The 13,599-nt window shown below is 45.6% G+C and overlaps 1 protein-coding gene across 1 annotated transcript in view; it reads left to right on the top strand.

The window, feature by feature from the left end:
• LOC310835838 (uncharacterized protein) overlaps nucleotides 1-13,599 on the top strand; it is a 32,585-nt gene that overhangs the window by 1,809 nt on the left and 17,177 nt on the right. Inside the window, 8 exon segments of the mRNA XM_083720821.1 lie at nucleotides 3,319-3,549; nucleotides 4,247-4,269; nucleotides 5,211-5,329; nucleotides 5,780-5,812; nucleotides 7,415-7,474; nucleotides 10,538-10,600; nucleotides 11,548-11,740; nucleotides 12,669-12,729. Coding sequence (XP_083576947.1) covers nucleotides 3,319-3,549; nucleotides 4,247-4,269; nucleotides 5,211-5,329; nucleotides 5,780-5,812; nucleotides 7,415-7,474; nucleotides 10,538-10,600; nucleotides 11,548-11,740; nucleotides 12,669-12,729 — 783 coding nt within the window.

Genomic DNA, 13,599 nt, shown 5'->3' on the forward strand with positions numbered 1-13,599 from the left:
GGAGAGACCCTGAACAAAAGTGTGAAGGAACCTTTAAAGACTTTTAACGTTGCCCAACCCCCTTTGCCAAAGACCACCCCAAAATCATATATACATCATAGGAGGCAATCTACAGCAGAAATCCTGTCTGTCAGGATACCTGATAATGGTCGCAGTTTGCATTACCTGGGCAGACTGGCCATTATTTTGTGATGGTTAATACTTTAGCTCCTGAATCCAGGTCACGGACTCACCCTATTCATATACAAATATGCTCTTAAGACAAGATTTATAAGCGAAAAGACAATGGGAAGGCTTTCACCATTTGCCTCCCTTAGGGCAGAGGAATATTTGAGGTCATTGGGAGAGTCAAAATGGCTTCAGGATTGCTCTCCTGTACTATTTCAGACACATGGTTTATATAATTAGATATATATGCATTTATGAATATTCTATATTTGAGACATTAGAATTCTTATAACTTTTGTTTCGAACTTAATGCTTTTTTATTTTAGAATATACAGAATATAAAGTATGAAATATTACAATCAATTATAAGTTTCCATTTTTAACAGTACGTTCTATGTTACATCTATTTCATATCTACTTTCCTTGTTTCTACTATTGGGACTTCCCTCCCCTACAGCTCAACATCCTTTGTTCTTTTTTTATAACTTAACACTGTGTTATATATATTAGTTACTTTAACCCCATGAACAATCTTACGATGTTTATTCTTAACGTTACAAACTTAATCAATGCATATCAATAAATTTATTTTGGAACGATAAATTCATCGGTATTCATACTTCACCCTTATTCTTATAAATGTTACCTGGCTGGGGTTTGTTGTTGTTGTTGTTTAGTCGTTTAGTCATGTCCGACTCTTCGTGACCCCATGGACCAGAGCACGCCAGGCACTTCTGTCTTCCACTGCCTCCGGCAGTTTGGTCAAACTCATGCTGGTAGCTTCGAGAACACCATCCAACCATCTCGTCCTCTGTCGTCCCCTTCTCCTTGTGCCCTCCATCTTTCCCAACATCAGGGTCTTTTCATGGATCTTTTCATCCCTTCATGGTCTTTTCATCCCTTCATGGATCCCTGCCTTGCCATGGCGAAGGGGCTTGAATAACTCAGAGAAGCTATGAACTATGCTGAGCAGGGCACCCAAGATGAACAGGTCATAGTGGAGAGTTTTGACCAAACGTGATCCACCTGGAGGAGGAACCGGCAAGCCACTCCAGTACAGTGGTGCCCCGCAAGACAAATGCCTCGCAAGACGGAAAACCCGCTAGACGAAAGGGTTTTCCGTTTTGGAGGCGCTTCGCAAAACGAATTTCCCTATGGGCTTGCTTCGCAAGACGAAATGTCTTGCGAGTTCCTGCGGGTTTTTTTCCCTTTCCCCCCCTTTTCCTAAGCCCTAAGCCGCTTATCAGCTGATCCGCTAAAAGCCGCTAATAGCGCTAATCCGCTAAGCTGTCAATGGGCTTGCTTCGCAAGATGAAAAAACCGCTATACGAAGAGCCTCACGGAACGGATTAATTTCGTCCTGCGAGGCACCACTGTATCCCTGCCAAGAAAACTCCATGGACAAAGACAACTGGCTGGGGTAACCTGGCTAAATTTGGAGATGTGTGAATTTCAGAATATTACTGTATTTCACTGCATATTTTTTTCAGGAAGAGCTATTTGGCAAATTCACCAGGCTTGACATGAGCGTGAGCTCTCATTCACTGGCGCAGGAGAAGGTGGGCACTTTCCAGGCCTGTACTGGCATTTTCTGCCTCCCGAAGTTATCTCTCTACCATTTGTCCTGCTAGTTCTGAGCTGACAGCTGACTTAACCCTCTGACAGCTGACCTAACCCTCTGACCCTCTACAAAAATGGATACATTACTAATTTTTAGGAAACTCAAGCCATCTTGGAGCTTTAAAGTACAGTGGTACCTCGGGTTAAGTACTTAATTCGTTCAGGAGATCCGTTCTTAACCTGAAACTATTCTTAACCTGAAGCACCACTTTAGCTAATGAGGCCTCCTGCTGCTGCCATGCCATCGGAGCACAATTTCTGTTCTCATCCTGAAGCAAAGTTCTTAACCTGAAGCACTATTTCTGGGTTAGCAGAGTCTGTAACCTGAAGCATATGTAACCTGAGGTACCACTGTAAATGGGGAGTGCTGGGGATGAACATGCCACCTTTGACCTCCTCCTGTTCCTACTTGTTTAAGGTGCCAGTCTAAAGCACCATGTTTCCTTTAATGCCTGAAGGGAACTTCTTCACCAGCAGGAAGTTGATTTTGTGTCCATGAAAAGTCAGGAGTGCCCTCCCTGTGGAAGACATCTTTATCAACGACTTGGATGATGGACTCAAGGGCATCCTGATCAAATTTGCAGATGACACCAAACTGGGAGGGGTGGCTAACACCCCAGAGGACAGGACCACACTTCAAAACGACCTTGACAGCTTAGAGAACTGGGCCAAAACAAACAAGATGAATTTTAACAGGGAGAAATGTAAAGTATTGCACTTGGGCAAAAAAAATGAGAGGCACAAATACAAGATGGGTGACACCTGGCTTGAGAGCAGTACATGTGAAAAGGATCTAGGAGTCTTGGTTGACCACAAACTTGATATGAGCCAACAGTGTGACGCGGCAGCTAAAAAAGCCAATGCACTTCTGGGCTGCATCAATAGGAGTATAGCATCTAGATCAAGGGAAGTAATAGTGCCACTGTATTCTGCTCTGGTCAGACCTCACCTGGAGTACTGTGTCCAGTTCTGGGCACCACAGTTCAAGAAGGACACTGACAAACTGGAACGTGTCCAGAGGAGGGCAACCAAAATGGTCAAAGGCCTGGAAACGATGCCTTAGGAGGAACGGCTAAGGGAGCTGGGCATGTTTAGCCTGGAGAAGAGGAGGTTAAGGGGAGATATGATAGCCATGTTCAAATATATAAAAGGATGTCACATAGAGGAGGGAGAAAGGTTGTTTTCTGCTGCTCCGGAGAAGCGGACACGGAGCAATGGATCCAAACTACAAGAAAGAAGATTCCACCTAAACATTAGGAAGAACTTCCTGACAGTAAGAGCTGTTTGACAGTGGGATTTGCTGCCAAGGAGTGTGGTGGAGTCTTCTTCTTTGGAGGTCTTTAAGCAGAGGCTTGACAACCATATGTCAGGAGTGCTCTGATGGTGTTTCCTGCTTGGCAGGGGGTTGGACTCGATGGCCCTTGTGGTCTCTTCCAACTCTATGATTCTATGACTCACGTCATGTTTTCGTGAGTTCCCATATTCCGGACTCAGGGCTCCGCTTTTCTTCTCTCTTCCCGCACTTTGCAGAAATTAACAGAAACTGAGAGGCAGAAGACAGCGGAGAAGTTCAGACAACTGCATCAGTTTATCGAAGAACAAGAAAAATGTCTGCTGAACGAGATAGAAAAGGTGGAGAAGGAGATTGCAAGGAAAAGGGAAGAGCACCTGGCCAGACTCTCCAAGGAGCTGTCCTATGTGAAAAGGCTCATTCAGGAGATGCAGGAGAAGCGCCAGCAGCCAGAGAGCGAATTCCTGCAGGTAAGACAGTGGCAGGAAGAGCACAAGGCTCCCCGTCAGGAGAAAGATGGCTGCAGACCTTTGCTGCTTGTATAGATGGAGGTCAGGGGTCAGCAAACTTTTTCAGCAGGGGGCCGGTCCACTGTCCCTCAGACCTTGTGGGGGGCCAGACTATATTTTGAAAGAAAAAAATGAACGAATTCCTATGCCCCACAAATATCCCAGAGATACATTTTAAATAAAAGCACACATTCTACTCATGTGAAAACACGCTGATTCCCAGACCGTCCACGGGCCATATTTAGAAAGCGATTGGGCTGGATCCAGCCCCCGGGCCTTAGTTTGCCTACCCATGAAGTAGGCACATAAAGGGGCTCAATTGGTGGAGCCTCAAGCCAGGTCTCCTGTGCATCCAATAGACGTGGGATGGATCATTCCTCATTTGCACTTTATAAATCGATATGCAAACTGAATTACAAACATTCGTCAGCATTTGCAGTTTTCTGGACTTTCTAAGGCAGTTCTCCAGCCAAGTAAAGTGTACGATTTACCCAGCTGCTGAAAATTGGACGATTCAGCTATCCCTACCCAAAACTTTGGTGTGTGTGCTATGAGACTGACATCAAAGGGCTGGAGTCTTCCTTCATTCCAAGGTCTGAGGGGTCTTCCTAGTGTGGCCTGTGGTGTGTAGTGATTTCCCTTCTCTTTTCCTCTCTAGGATGTGAGGAGCACCTTGCAGAGGTAAGTGGATCCTGCTCATTTCTGTTAGCATGCCAGGAGGGATTAAAGATGAGAGTACGTAAGATCTGCCTCCTGTGGGAGAGACTGTAGACCTACAGCATTTCACAAGTAAAACCAGGGCCCTCTTTTTTGACCTTGTTGTGCCCCAATTCTCCCTCCAAGAATCAGGCTTAGAGTAGCACCTAATCCCCTGCTATCAAACAGGTCTGGGGGCTCTTCTCTGCCTCCTGCACATCCTACTCACTGACTCTGCAATAGTTTCAAACGTCTGAAAGAGAATTTCTATGGGGGACATATTTCAGGGCCATGGGAGCATTCCAGGGTTGTCCCACAGGGTTCCATCTTGTCCCCATTGCTTTTTAACTTCCACATGGAGCCACTGAGCACTTCCCTTAATAATAACAATAACGTTTTGATGGCAGGCCGAAAGGTTTTCATATTTCCAGGCTTTGAAATTACCTTTTCAATACTTTCATATATACCTTTACGACAGAGGTAGTTAGATATTGGAAAGCGTAATGCTGGTGGTCAACAAAAGTGTGTGTGTGCGTGTGTGTGTGTGTGTGTGTGTGTGTGCGCGCACACACACACACACACACAAAAGGCAAATATGGATTTTGCACTAAGCTATGGAACAAAGAGGGTGTTGGTTGCCTCAGGCAGCAGGGGCCAGAATAGGTGGCTACCATCTTCCTGAACAAACACCTCAGCAGTGGCAAGGCTTCTTCCTTCTTGAGTTAGGCTACCTCTCTGTCTGGCCTGGTCACCTTCTGGAGGCTTGGGGTTTGGCTGTTTTGGACCCCATAGCGAGGAAGAATCTCTCCTCTCTGTGTCTGCCTCTCCCTCTAGGCTCTCTACCATTCTCTTCCTCCTCTCAGCTTTTTTTCCTTTACCAGGAATTGTGGAGTTGGCCGGACTAATATTTTGTTTCCTTTCACCAGGTATGACAAAAGACAGAAATTGGAGAATCCGCCAACTTTCCCTCCAAAGCTGAAGAGAAAGACCTCCAGATTCTGTGATATAGACCAACTTCTGGATTCTGCCATGAAGAAATTCCAAGGTAATAAAATAATGACTACAATGATTTTATTCTGGGCATTATGTAAGTCAAAAAGTGAGCACACCAGGCTCATATTATATTGTACACACAGGTCCCGTTATCTGTCTGCTTGTTACATGAACACTCAGTTAGACAAACACACAGAATTATAGTCAAATCTCGCTGCACACACACCTGATGTCTGAACAGCTGAAGTTTGCCCACTTCTTTACTCGTTTGTGCTTTGGTGTCATTTTCGGGCAGAGACCATGGAGGGAGGGTGAGGGGAGAGAGATCAGGACAATCTGTCTCTTTTAGCTGGTTGGCTGCACCCGTTTTAGGAAGAAACCATGGCGGAGAAAAGATCACGGGTTAGATAGATGCTGCAGTATAAAGTGTTATTTGGTAAGAACACATATTTGAAATAAAAGAATGTAGTACTTATACTTCTTATCTTTTTTTCTTCCCTAGACTCCCTTTCATTCAGAGAACAGCTTCAGCAAGGTAATTTCCAATGAGGAACCCCAATTCACAGGAGGGGTGGGGTTCGGGTATTTCTTTGTGGTTAAACAGTCAGTTCTGCAGACTTTGGAAGCACATTCAATAGCTTAGTTCTGGGTCTATAGTGGCATTTAGTTTCTTTATATGTGCAATGAATGACCAGAGGATGGGTTTGAAGGTACAGGTGTGGGGTAGATTTTTGTGGGGGTGCTGGCATCCCTGCGAAGAACCTGCATGCCATTCTGGGACCAATGACTTAGGAGTTTGGTTCCTACCTATAAACTGTTTCATTGACTTTTCCCCTTACGAAATCCCGCTGGGTCAGCCTAACATCCAGTTTTCATTTACATGGAACCTTCCTTACGTTTTGTTTCCCATCTACACAATCTGGAGGTCCTTTTGGAGGTTCCCAGTCTTTCCTTGGGTTTCAATGTCCTGAAGGTCATTAAAAAGGGCATCAGCAAGCACCCAGTGTCTGTTGATTCGCCTCATATGGGGGAGGATGTTGGGATATGAGTGAGAACCAGCTGCGAACCAGCAACTCATTGTTTACATCATGTGAATCTTATGATGTGACTGAGTGTGAGACAGGATATTCAATGCTATTCTCAGGGCTGTGTACCAAGTGTAACTTGAGACCTTCCTGTTGTTGCTGCAAAGGAGGAGTGAGTGAGTTGTACGGAGGTTTCTGAGAGAGCAGACATGTTTTGTACTAGCTCGTCTACAGTGTACAGTCCGGGAATAAAGTAGAATGAGTCAGACTACTTTCAGACTGTCGTCTTTCTTCTGCTGAGATGCAAGGGGAAAGGGAGTGTGCATCTCTCGAGAGGGAGGTGTCGCTTATTATTGATCTCCCTGGGGCAGATCACCGGCAGCAGGCCCCAGTGCTTGGGAAGAGGAGTCAGCCTTTCCGAAGTGGGCCAATAGCCAACAGTGTCTTGCCCAGGCTGGTCCAGCAGTGGAACAAAGGCCTGAGCCGTCTCCTCCTCAGACATCCACCCACAGCTGCCGTGCATAGTGCTTCAACCATCACACAATCCTGCAATTCTTATTAGATCAGCCCCACATGGGAAGCTAAGGACACTTTTCCAGAAAGCCTCTACCAAAAATTTTGTTAACATTCTGTAAGAATTTTAGAAGTTTAATGAGGCAGGACTTCCTGTTGCACGAGACCCTTGGAATTAGATTTCAAATCTCTGCCAATTTTTCCTCTGCAAGTTTGCTCTGTCAGTATTTTTAACAATTCTGGTTTCAGTAGCTTTCCCCCACCTGTTTACTTGGGGCAGCTTTGAACCTGCCTCCAGCTCTCCTCTGGATCCTTTAAAAATACTGTTACCGCAGTGCCGCCCCTCCCATCCTCTGCTATGGATCCCCATTTCATTGATGGATTTGGAATGACTTTATTCTGTTGTTGTCTAGTATGGTTTACAATGTCTGATTTTTACCTGTTACTTTAATTTCATCTGACTACAACTTTCTTGTTCCCAGTAACTTGTTCTTTGATGTGAAATGAGGAAACAACATATGCTTTTTTATGAAGCGATTATTTGTAACTACAATTTTGTGAGATATAGCCCTTAAACTTTATATCTTTTTCTTCCTCAGATAATTGGTCATTCGGAAAGAAAGGTAAATTTCCATTGGAGGCCCACCTTCACGGGAGGGGTCTGGTGTTTCATTGGAGTTAAGGAGTCTGTTCTGCAGAGTTCGGAACCATCAATAGCTTTGGTCTTGCTGTTTGGGTTCCTCATATGTAAAACAGAGGGTGGTGGGCTTGAGAGTGCAGAACTGGGTGTTTGGAGAGTGCCTCCACTTACAAAGGAACTACCCACAAGTGAGACTAATGATGGAGGAATTCTGTTCCTGCCTAGAGATTGTCTGATGCCTCCAGGGATCCCACATTCATGGCAGGAAAGCAATGGCTCCCGCCACTTTCAGGCTCCCTTTACCTGAGATTCAGGGACAGTCTTGCGAGTAGCCATACTTTTTTGTTATACAGTGATACCTCTGGTTGCGAATGGGATCTGTTCCGGAGGCCCGTTCACAACATGAAAAGAGTTCAACCCGCAGCGACGCGTCAGCACATGCACGGGTTGTGATTCGCCGCTTCTGCGCATGCACATGACGTCAATTTGTGCATATGCGCGAGCGGCGAAACCCGGAAGTAACCCTTTCCAGCACTTCCGGGTCACCGCGGGACATAACCTGAAAGAATGTAACATGAAGCGGACGTAACATGAGATATGACTGTAACTTCCATTAACAATCTCCTCCAGATATCAGGACTCAAAAACCTTAGAATGGTTAATTCAGTTTTCTTTTAGAAAACAAATCACGGAGGGAGATATGCTGGCTACTAAATACAACCTTTACAGACTTCTGGTCTTACTTTGAGAGATACTCCCTCTGAACACAGAGGCTTCAGTTACAGTGGTACCTCGGGTTACAGATGCTTCAGGTTACAGACTCCGCTAACCCAGAAATAGTACCTCAGGTTAAGAACTTTGCTTCAGGATGAGAACAGAAATCGTGTGCTGGCGGCAGGAGGCCCCATTAGCTAAAGTGGTACCTCAGGTTAAGAACAGTTTCAGGTTAAGAACGGACCTCCAGAACGAATTAAGTTCTTAACCCTGAGGTACCACTGTAGTAATCTTGACACTCTTGGCCTGTAACTGGCTACATTTTTATTGTCTCCTGTTTTTCCCAGGCAATTAGCCTTATTCAGTAGATTAAATCCAAGAGAGAAACATTAAACAAAGACCCCATTCTAAAATTACATGAATATGTAGGCCTTATCTTAGCTTTGCAAATGCTGCCAATTAGCTGGTCATCAGAGTTTGTCAATTAGCTGGTCAGGGAGAAATCTGCAATCTGAAATAGGACAGCAAAGGGAGGAGGAGGAGGAGCCATTAATTATCTTTTAAAAAAATAAATATTCCTGTTGTGGAAGAGCACAATTGCAATAAGGAGAAACAATTGAGGGAGAGAACTCGTTTATGTTGCTGTAAAGTATAGACAGAGTGAAAATGAGTAACTTGGGTTTATTAATTTAAACATGTCTACTCTGTGTAGGACTAGCATCAGAAACGAGCTAAACAATTTCAGTGGCTGTTCTTTAGAAATACACGTGTGCAATTCAATAACATGATGGAGGCCTGAATATGGCCCCCAAGTGATGTTGTTTGAGGGTAATATCACCTGGACCACGCAAATGAAATGGGGTCAGAAGCAGCCACAAACACAGCATAAACTGTGGTGTGAAGAAGCCCTTTGTCTGCATGCAAAAGTGGGGCCCAGCAGCATAAGAAAATTTTAGGATCCCAAGCAGGCAAAAGCAAAAATGCATGAAAAGAGACATTCTTTCACCCTCTCTATCTGGCTCACAGAGTTAGGGATTTCCTAACTCAACCCTAACCCCCAGCTCAGCTGACACCCTCCATATGCCCAAATATACTGGAAATCACACTTTTCATGATTTTTAAAAGAATAATAATGATTAATAATTCATAATAATAATTTATATGCCTGTGTAATAAACAAAAATCTGTCCTTACTCCCTTATGGGGGACATAAGAGTCCTTTGTAGGTTCTCCATCAGTCAGAGAAAATAACAGAGGCCAACCAGAGAATATTGAGAAGCAAAGCAGCTAGTAAGCCTGATCTTTATTGAACTGTTGCAACAGGTTGCTCCCCTCACACGTAGGATAAAGGAGGGGGGGCCCAGAACCAAGGTGTGCCTGCCCTTATATAGATATTTTTAAATGCCTGCCCTACAGTCCAAGACCACCCCCAGAAACATCATACTTACATCACAGAAGGGGTGTAGCCCAAGACCACCACCCCAGATACATCATAACTACATCACAGAAAAGGTGGTCTACAACAGAAATCTGAGTGTGTTGTTTATCTCCTGTCTGGCAGGTTACCTATTGATGGCCACTTGATTGGATTACCTGGTGAGCCTGGCCAGTCTTTTGTAGTGATAAATACTTAGTTACTGAGCCAAGTCACAGGCTCACCCTATTCATACACAGACATACCCTTCAGACAGGATTTGTGAAGGAGAAGACCATGGGGAGGCTTTTCCATTTTCCTTCGACCTTGCAGAGAAATGTTTGAGGTCAATTTGGGAGGAACAAAATGATTTCAGGACTTTTTCTTTGGAATTTCAGACATGTGGTTTATATATCTATGTACATGCTTGGTTGCTACATTTATGAACATTTTATATAGACACACACATACATACAGTGGTACCTTGGGTTACATATGCTTCAGGTTACAGACTCCACTAACCCAGAAATAGTACCTCGGGTTAAGAACTTAGCTTCAGGACGGGAACAGAAATCGTGTGCTGGCGGCAGGAGGCCCCATTAGCTAAAGTGGTGCTTCAGGTTAAGAACAGTTTCAGGTTAAGTATGGACCTCCAGAACGAATTAAGTACTTAACTCAAGGTACCCCTGTATAACCTTTTTTTTCCCACCTGGAATGACTGGAGGGGCACAATATATTATATATATTTACATTGAATATGAAAACAACAGAAACCTGGTTCAGTGGGGCAAGTCTGGAAGGAGGGGAGGAGGGTCCCAATCCTGAATGCAATGCAAAGAACTCCCAATTATTTGAGAGGGGATCTAGTCTGGGCATTTGTTGGATCAGGATATTCATCTCCAACTCTCAGCTGACTCTGCATCTCTTCTCTTTCCCTCATCATCTCCCCAACAGCAAATGTCACTCTGGATCCAGACACAGCCGATACCAGCTACATGCTGTCTGAGGATCGGAAAAGTGTGAGAATGGGAGAAAAACCTCGTAACACATACGGCGGCTGCTATCTTCCAGTGTTAGGTTGTGAGGGATTCACAGCAGGCAGACATTTCTGGGAAGTCAATGTGGAAAATGGAGAAGGATGGGTTGTAGGGGTTGCTGTGAAGTCTGTGAGCAAGTATGGATTTCCCCTAAGTCCCGAGGGAGGGATCTGGGCTGTACAAAGGACAGGTGGTCAGCACAAGATCTGCATTTCCCCTACTCCCCTTCATCTGTCCCTGAATGGGAAGCTCAAGAGGATCTGGGTGACTCTGGACTATGAAGGCGGATGTGTGTCTTTTTATAATGCTGACTTGGGAACCAAACTCCACACATTCTCAGGAGCCTGGTTCTATGGAGAGACCCTCCTCCCTTTCTTTCGAGTGGATACAGTGTCTACCCACCTTGAAATCTGCTGAGGAGACTAAAGCTGCCTCACCAGAATGACACACACAGCACACATGTGTAATGGAATTTATATATCACCCTATGCTTGGGGATCTCAGGGTGGTTCTCACACACACACACACACACACACACACACACACACACACACACATATATATATATGCTTCTCAGGAGCCCTTTTGGCAGCTTTTGAGGGGTCCTTTGGGAGAATTCATTCCAGTCACAATCAGCATAAATAATAAAACAAACAAAAATAAGACCTTGTATTGTTTTTCTTCCCTTTCCCAGAATCGCCCCTGCAGCTTATTTTTTAAAGAGACAGCAACACTTTTAACTTTCCCAATAAATAACATATTCCTCAAAAGGGTTCAGCTTCCATCACCTTCAATCCTAGTTTCATTCTTCCACCTTCCCATACCCTTCTTTTTTTTTCTGCCACCACCCTACCCCCCTGCTGCGCCCTCACTGATCGCTCTCCCCAGCCACTTGCACACTCCCTCTCTTGTCCACTTGCTCACCAGCTGCCTCCCCACCCCCCATACTTTTGGCTGCCACCTCCTCTGTGGCCACCGCCTTTTCTTCCGCCACCAGCATGGCCTCAAGCAGAGCGGCCCCAGCCGCCTTGGGCAGAGCTGCTGCAGGCAGCACAGCCGCCTCCACTTCCGCCGTGGCCTTAGTCTCCGTTTCCTCCTGGAGGAAGGAGGAAGAGGAGTGGTAACTTGGAGGGGGGTTTCACTTCCTTTTTTTTTTATTCCGTGCTCTGGTGTGAGCCAATTCACTCATGCCACAGGGTGGGATGAAAAATGCATGGCCAGAGCAAAACTGGAGCCAGCACTGGACATCCAGGATTGGGATCTGAACCCAGGAAGTCTGTCAATCTGGAATAATGTCCTGCTTAAAATGAGACAGCTGTGTGGTATGCCTTCATGTCCCTACAAGACCTCCGATAGTTGTTCAGATATGCACATTGTATTTGCATTGGTGGATTACTAGAAATCAACCCCTTCGTGCATATCAAAAGAGGGCGCTCTTGGTTTAATAGACCTCAAGACAGGAAGAAGATACAAACTGTGTGAGAGAGGCACAAACTACAGATTCCCTGTGTAAGTGCAGCCTCACCATATCCATAAAAGGTAAAGGGACTCCTGACCATTAGGTCCAGTCGTGACCGATTCTGGGGTTGCGGCGCTCATCTCGCTTTACTGGCTGAGGGAGCCAGTGTACAGCTTCCGGGTCATGTGGCCAGCATGACTAAGCCGCTTCTGGCGAAGCAGAGCAGCGCACGGAAACGCCGTTTACCTTCCCGCCAGAGTGGTACCTATTTATCTACTTGCACTCTGACGTGCTTTCAAACTGCTAGGTTGGCAGGAGCAGGGACTGAGCAATGGGAGCTCACCCCGTTGCGGGGATTCGAACCACCGACCTTCTGATTGGCAAGTCCTAGGCTCTGACAGCGCCACCTGTGTCCCCACCATATCCATACTTAGTAATAAATTTCACTCAATTCATAAGGAGAACCTGCTTGATCAGCCCAGTGGCCCATCTTAGTCCAGCATCTGGACCAACCAGATGCCTGTGGGAAACCTGGGAGCAGAACACAGCACAAGAGCACTCCCCTCTCCTCCCCTCCCATGATTTCCAGTGACAGGTATTGGGAAGATTTACTGTCTCCAGATGTGTGGGGGCAGAGCATAGCCGTCATGGTGAGGAGCCCACAATAGCCCTCCATGAATTTTGTCTTACCTTCTTTTAGAGCCATCCAAGTTGGTGGCCATCACTGCCTCCTGGGGGAGCATGCTCCATAGTTTCACTCTATCTATCTATCTATCTATCTATCTATCTATCTATCATTTTTAATTGACTTGTAGAAGTCAGTTGGCCCATGACCTGTAAGACCGCCCTCTGTTCTTGATACACCACACTTTGACCAGTGTGAACTGCAGAGTCTTCCAGCAGAACATCCGAGTTTTCCTGCTTTCCAGTAGCATTTTCCAGAGTTCCTTGGTAAGGAAACAACTTTCCCACTCAGTTCAGTTCAAAGTATAAAGTGTTGATTGCCTCATGGTACAAGACAAACTTAAACACACTAGCTACATAAACTTTAAGAGATGTTAGTATACGATTAGCTCAACCCACTATAATACAGTTCTGGTTTTAGAGGTAAACCTTATATAGATACAAGTATACAGTGGTAGGGACATGGGTGGCGCTGTGGGTTAAACCACAGAGCCTAGGACTTGCTGATCAGAAGGTCGGTGGTTCGAATCCCCGCAACAAGGTGAGCTCCCGTTGCTCGGTCCCTGCTCCTGCCAACCTAGCAGTTCGAAAGCACGTCAAAGTGCAAGTAGATAAATAGGTACCTCTCTGGTGGGAAGGTAAATGGCGTTTCCGTGCGCTGCTCTGGTTCGCCAGAAGCGGCTTAGTCATGCTGGCCACATGACCTGGAAGCTGTACGCCGGCTCCCTCGGCCAAAAAAGCGAGATGAGCCCCGCAACCCCAGAGTCGGCCACGACTGGACCTAATGGTCAGGGGTCCCTTTACCCTTTACCTATACAGTGGCACTTCGGGTTACA

The sequence above is a fragment of the Podarcis gaigeae genome (assembly GCF_964106915.1).
Source record: "Podarcis gaigeae genome assembly, chromosome: 2".
NCBI classification, from domain to species: Eukaryota; Metazoa; Chordata; class Lepidosauria; order Squamata; family Lacertidae; genus Podarcis; species Podarcis gaigeae.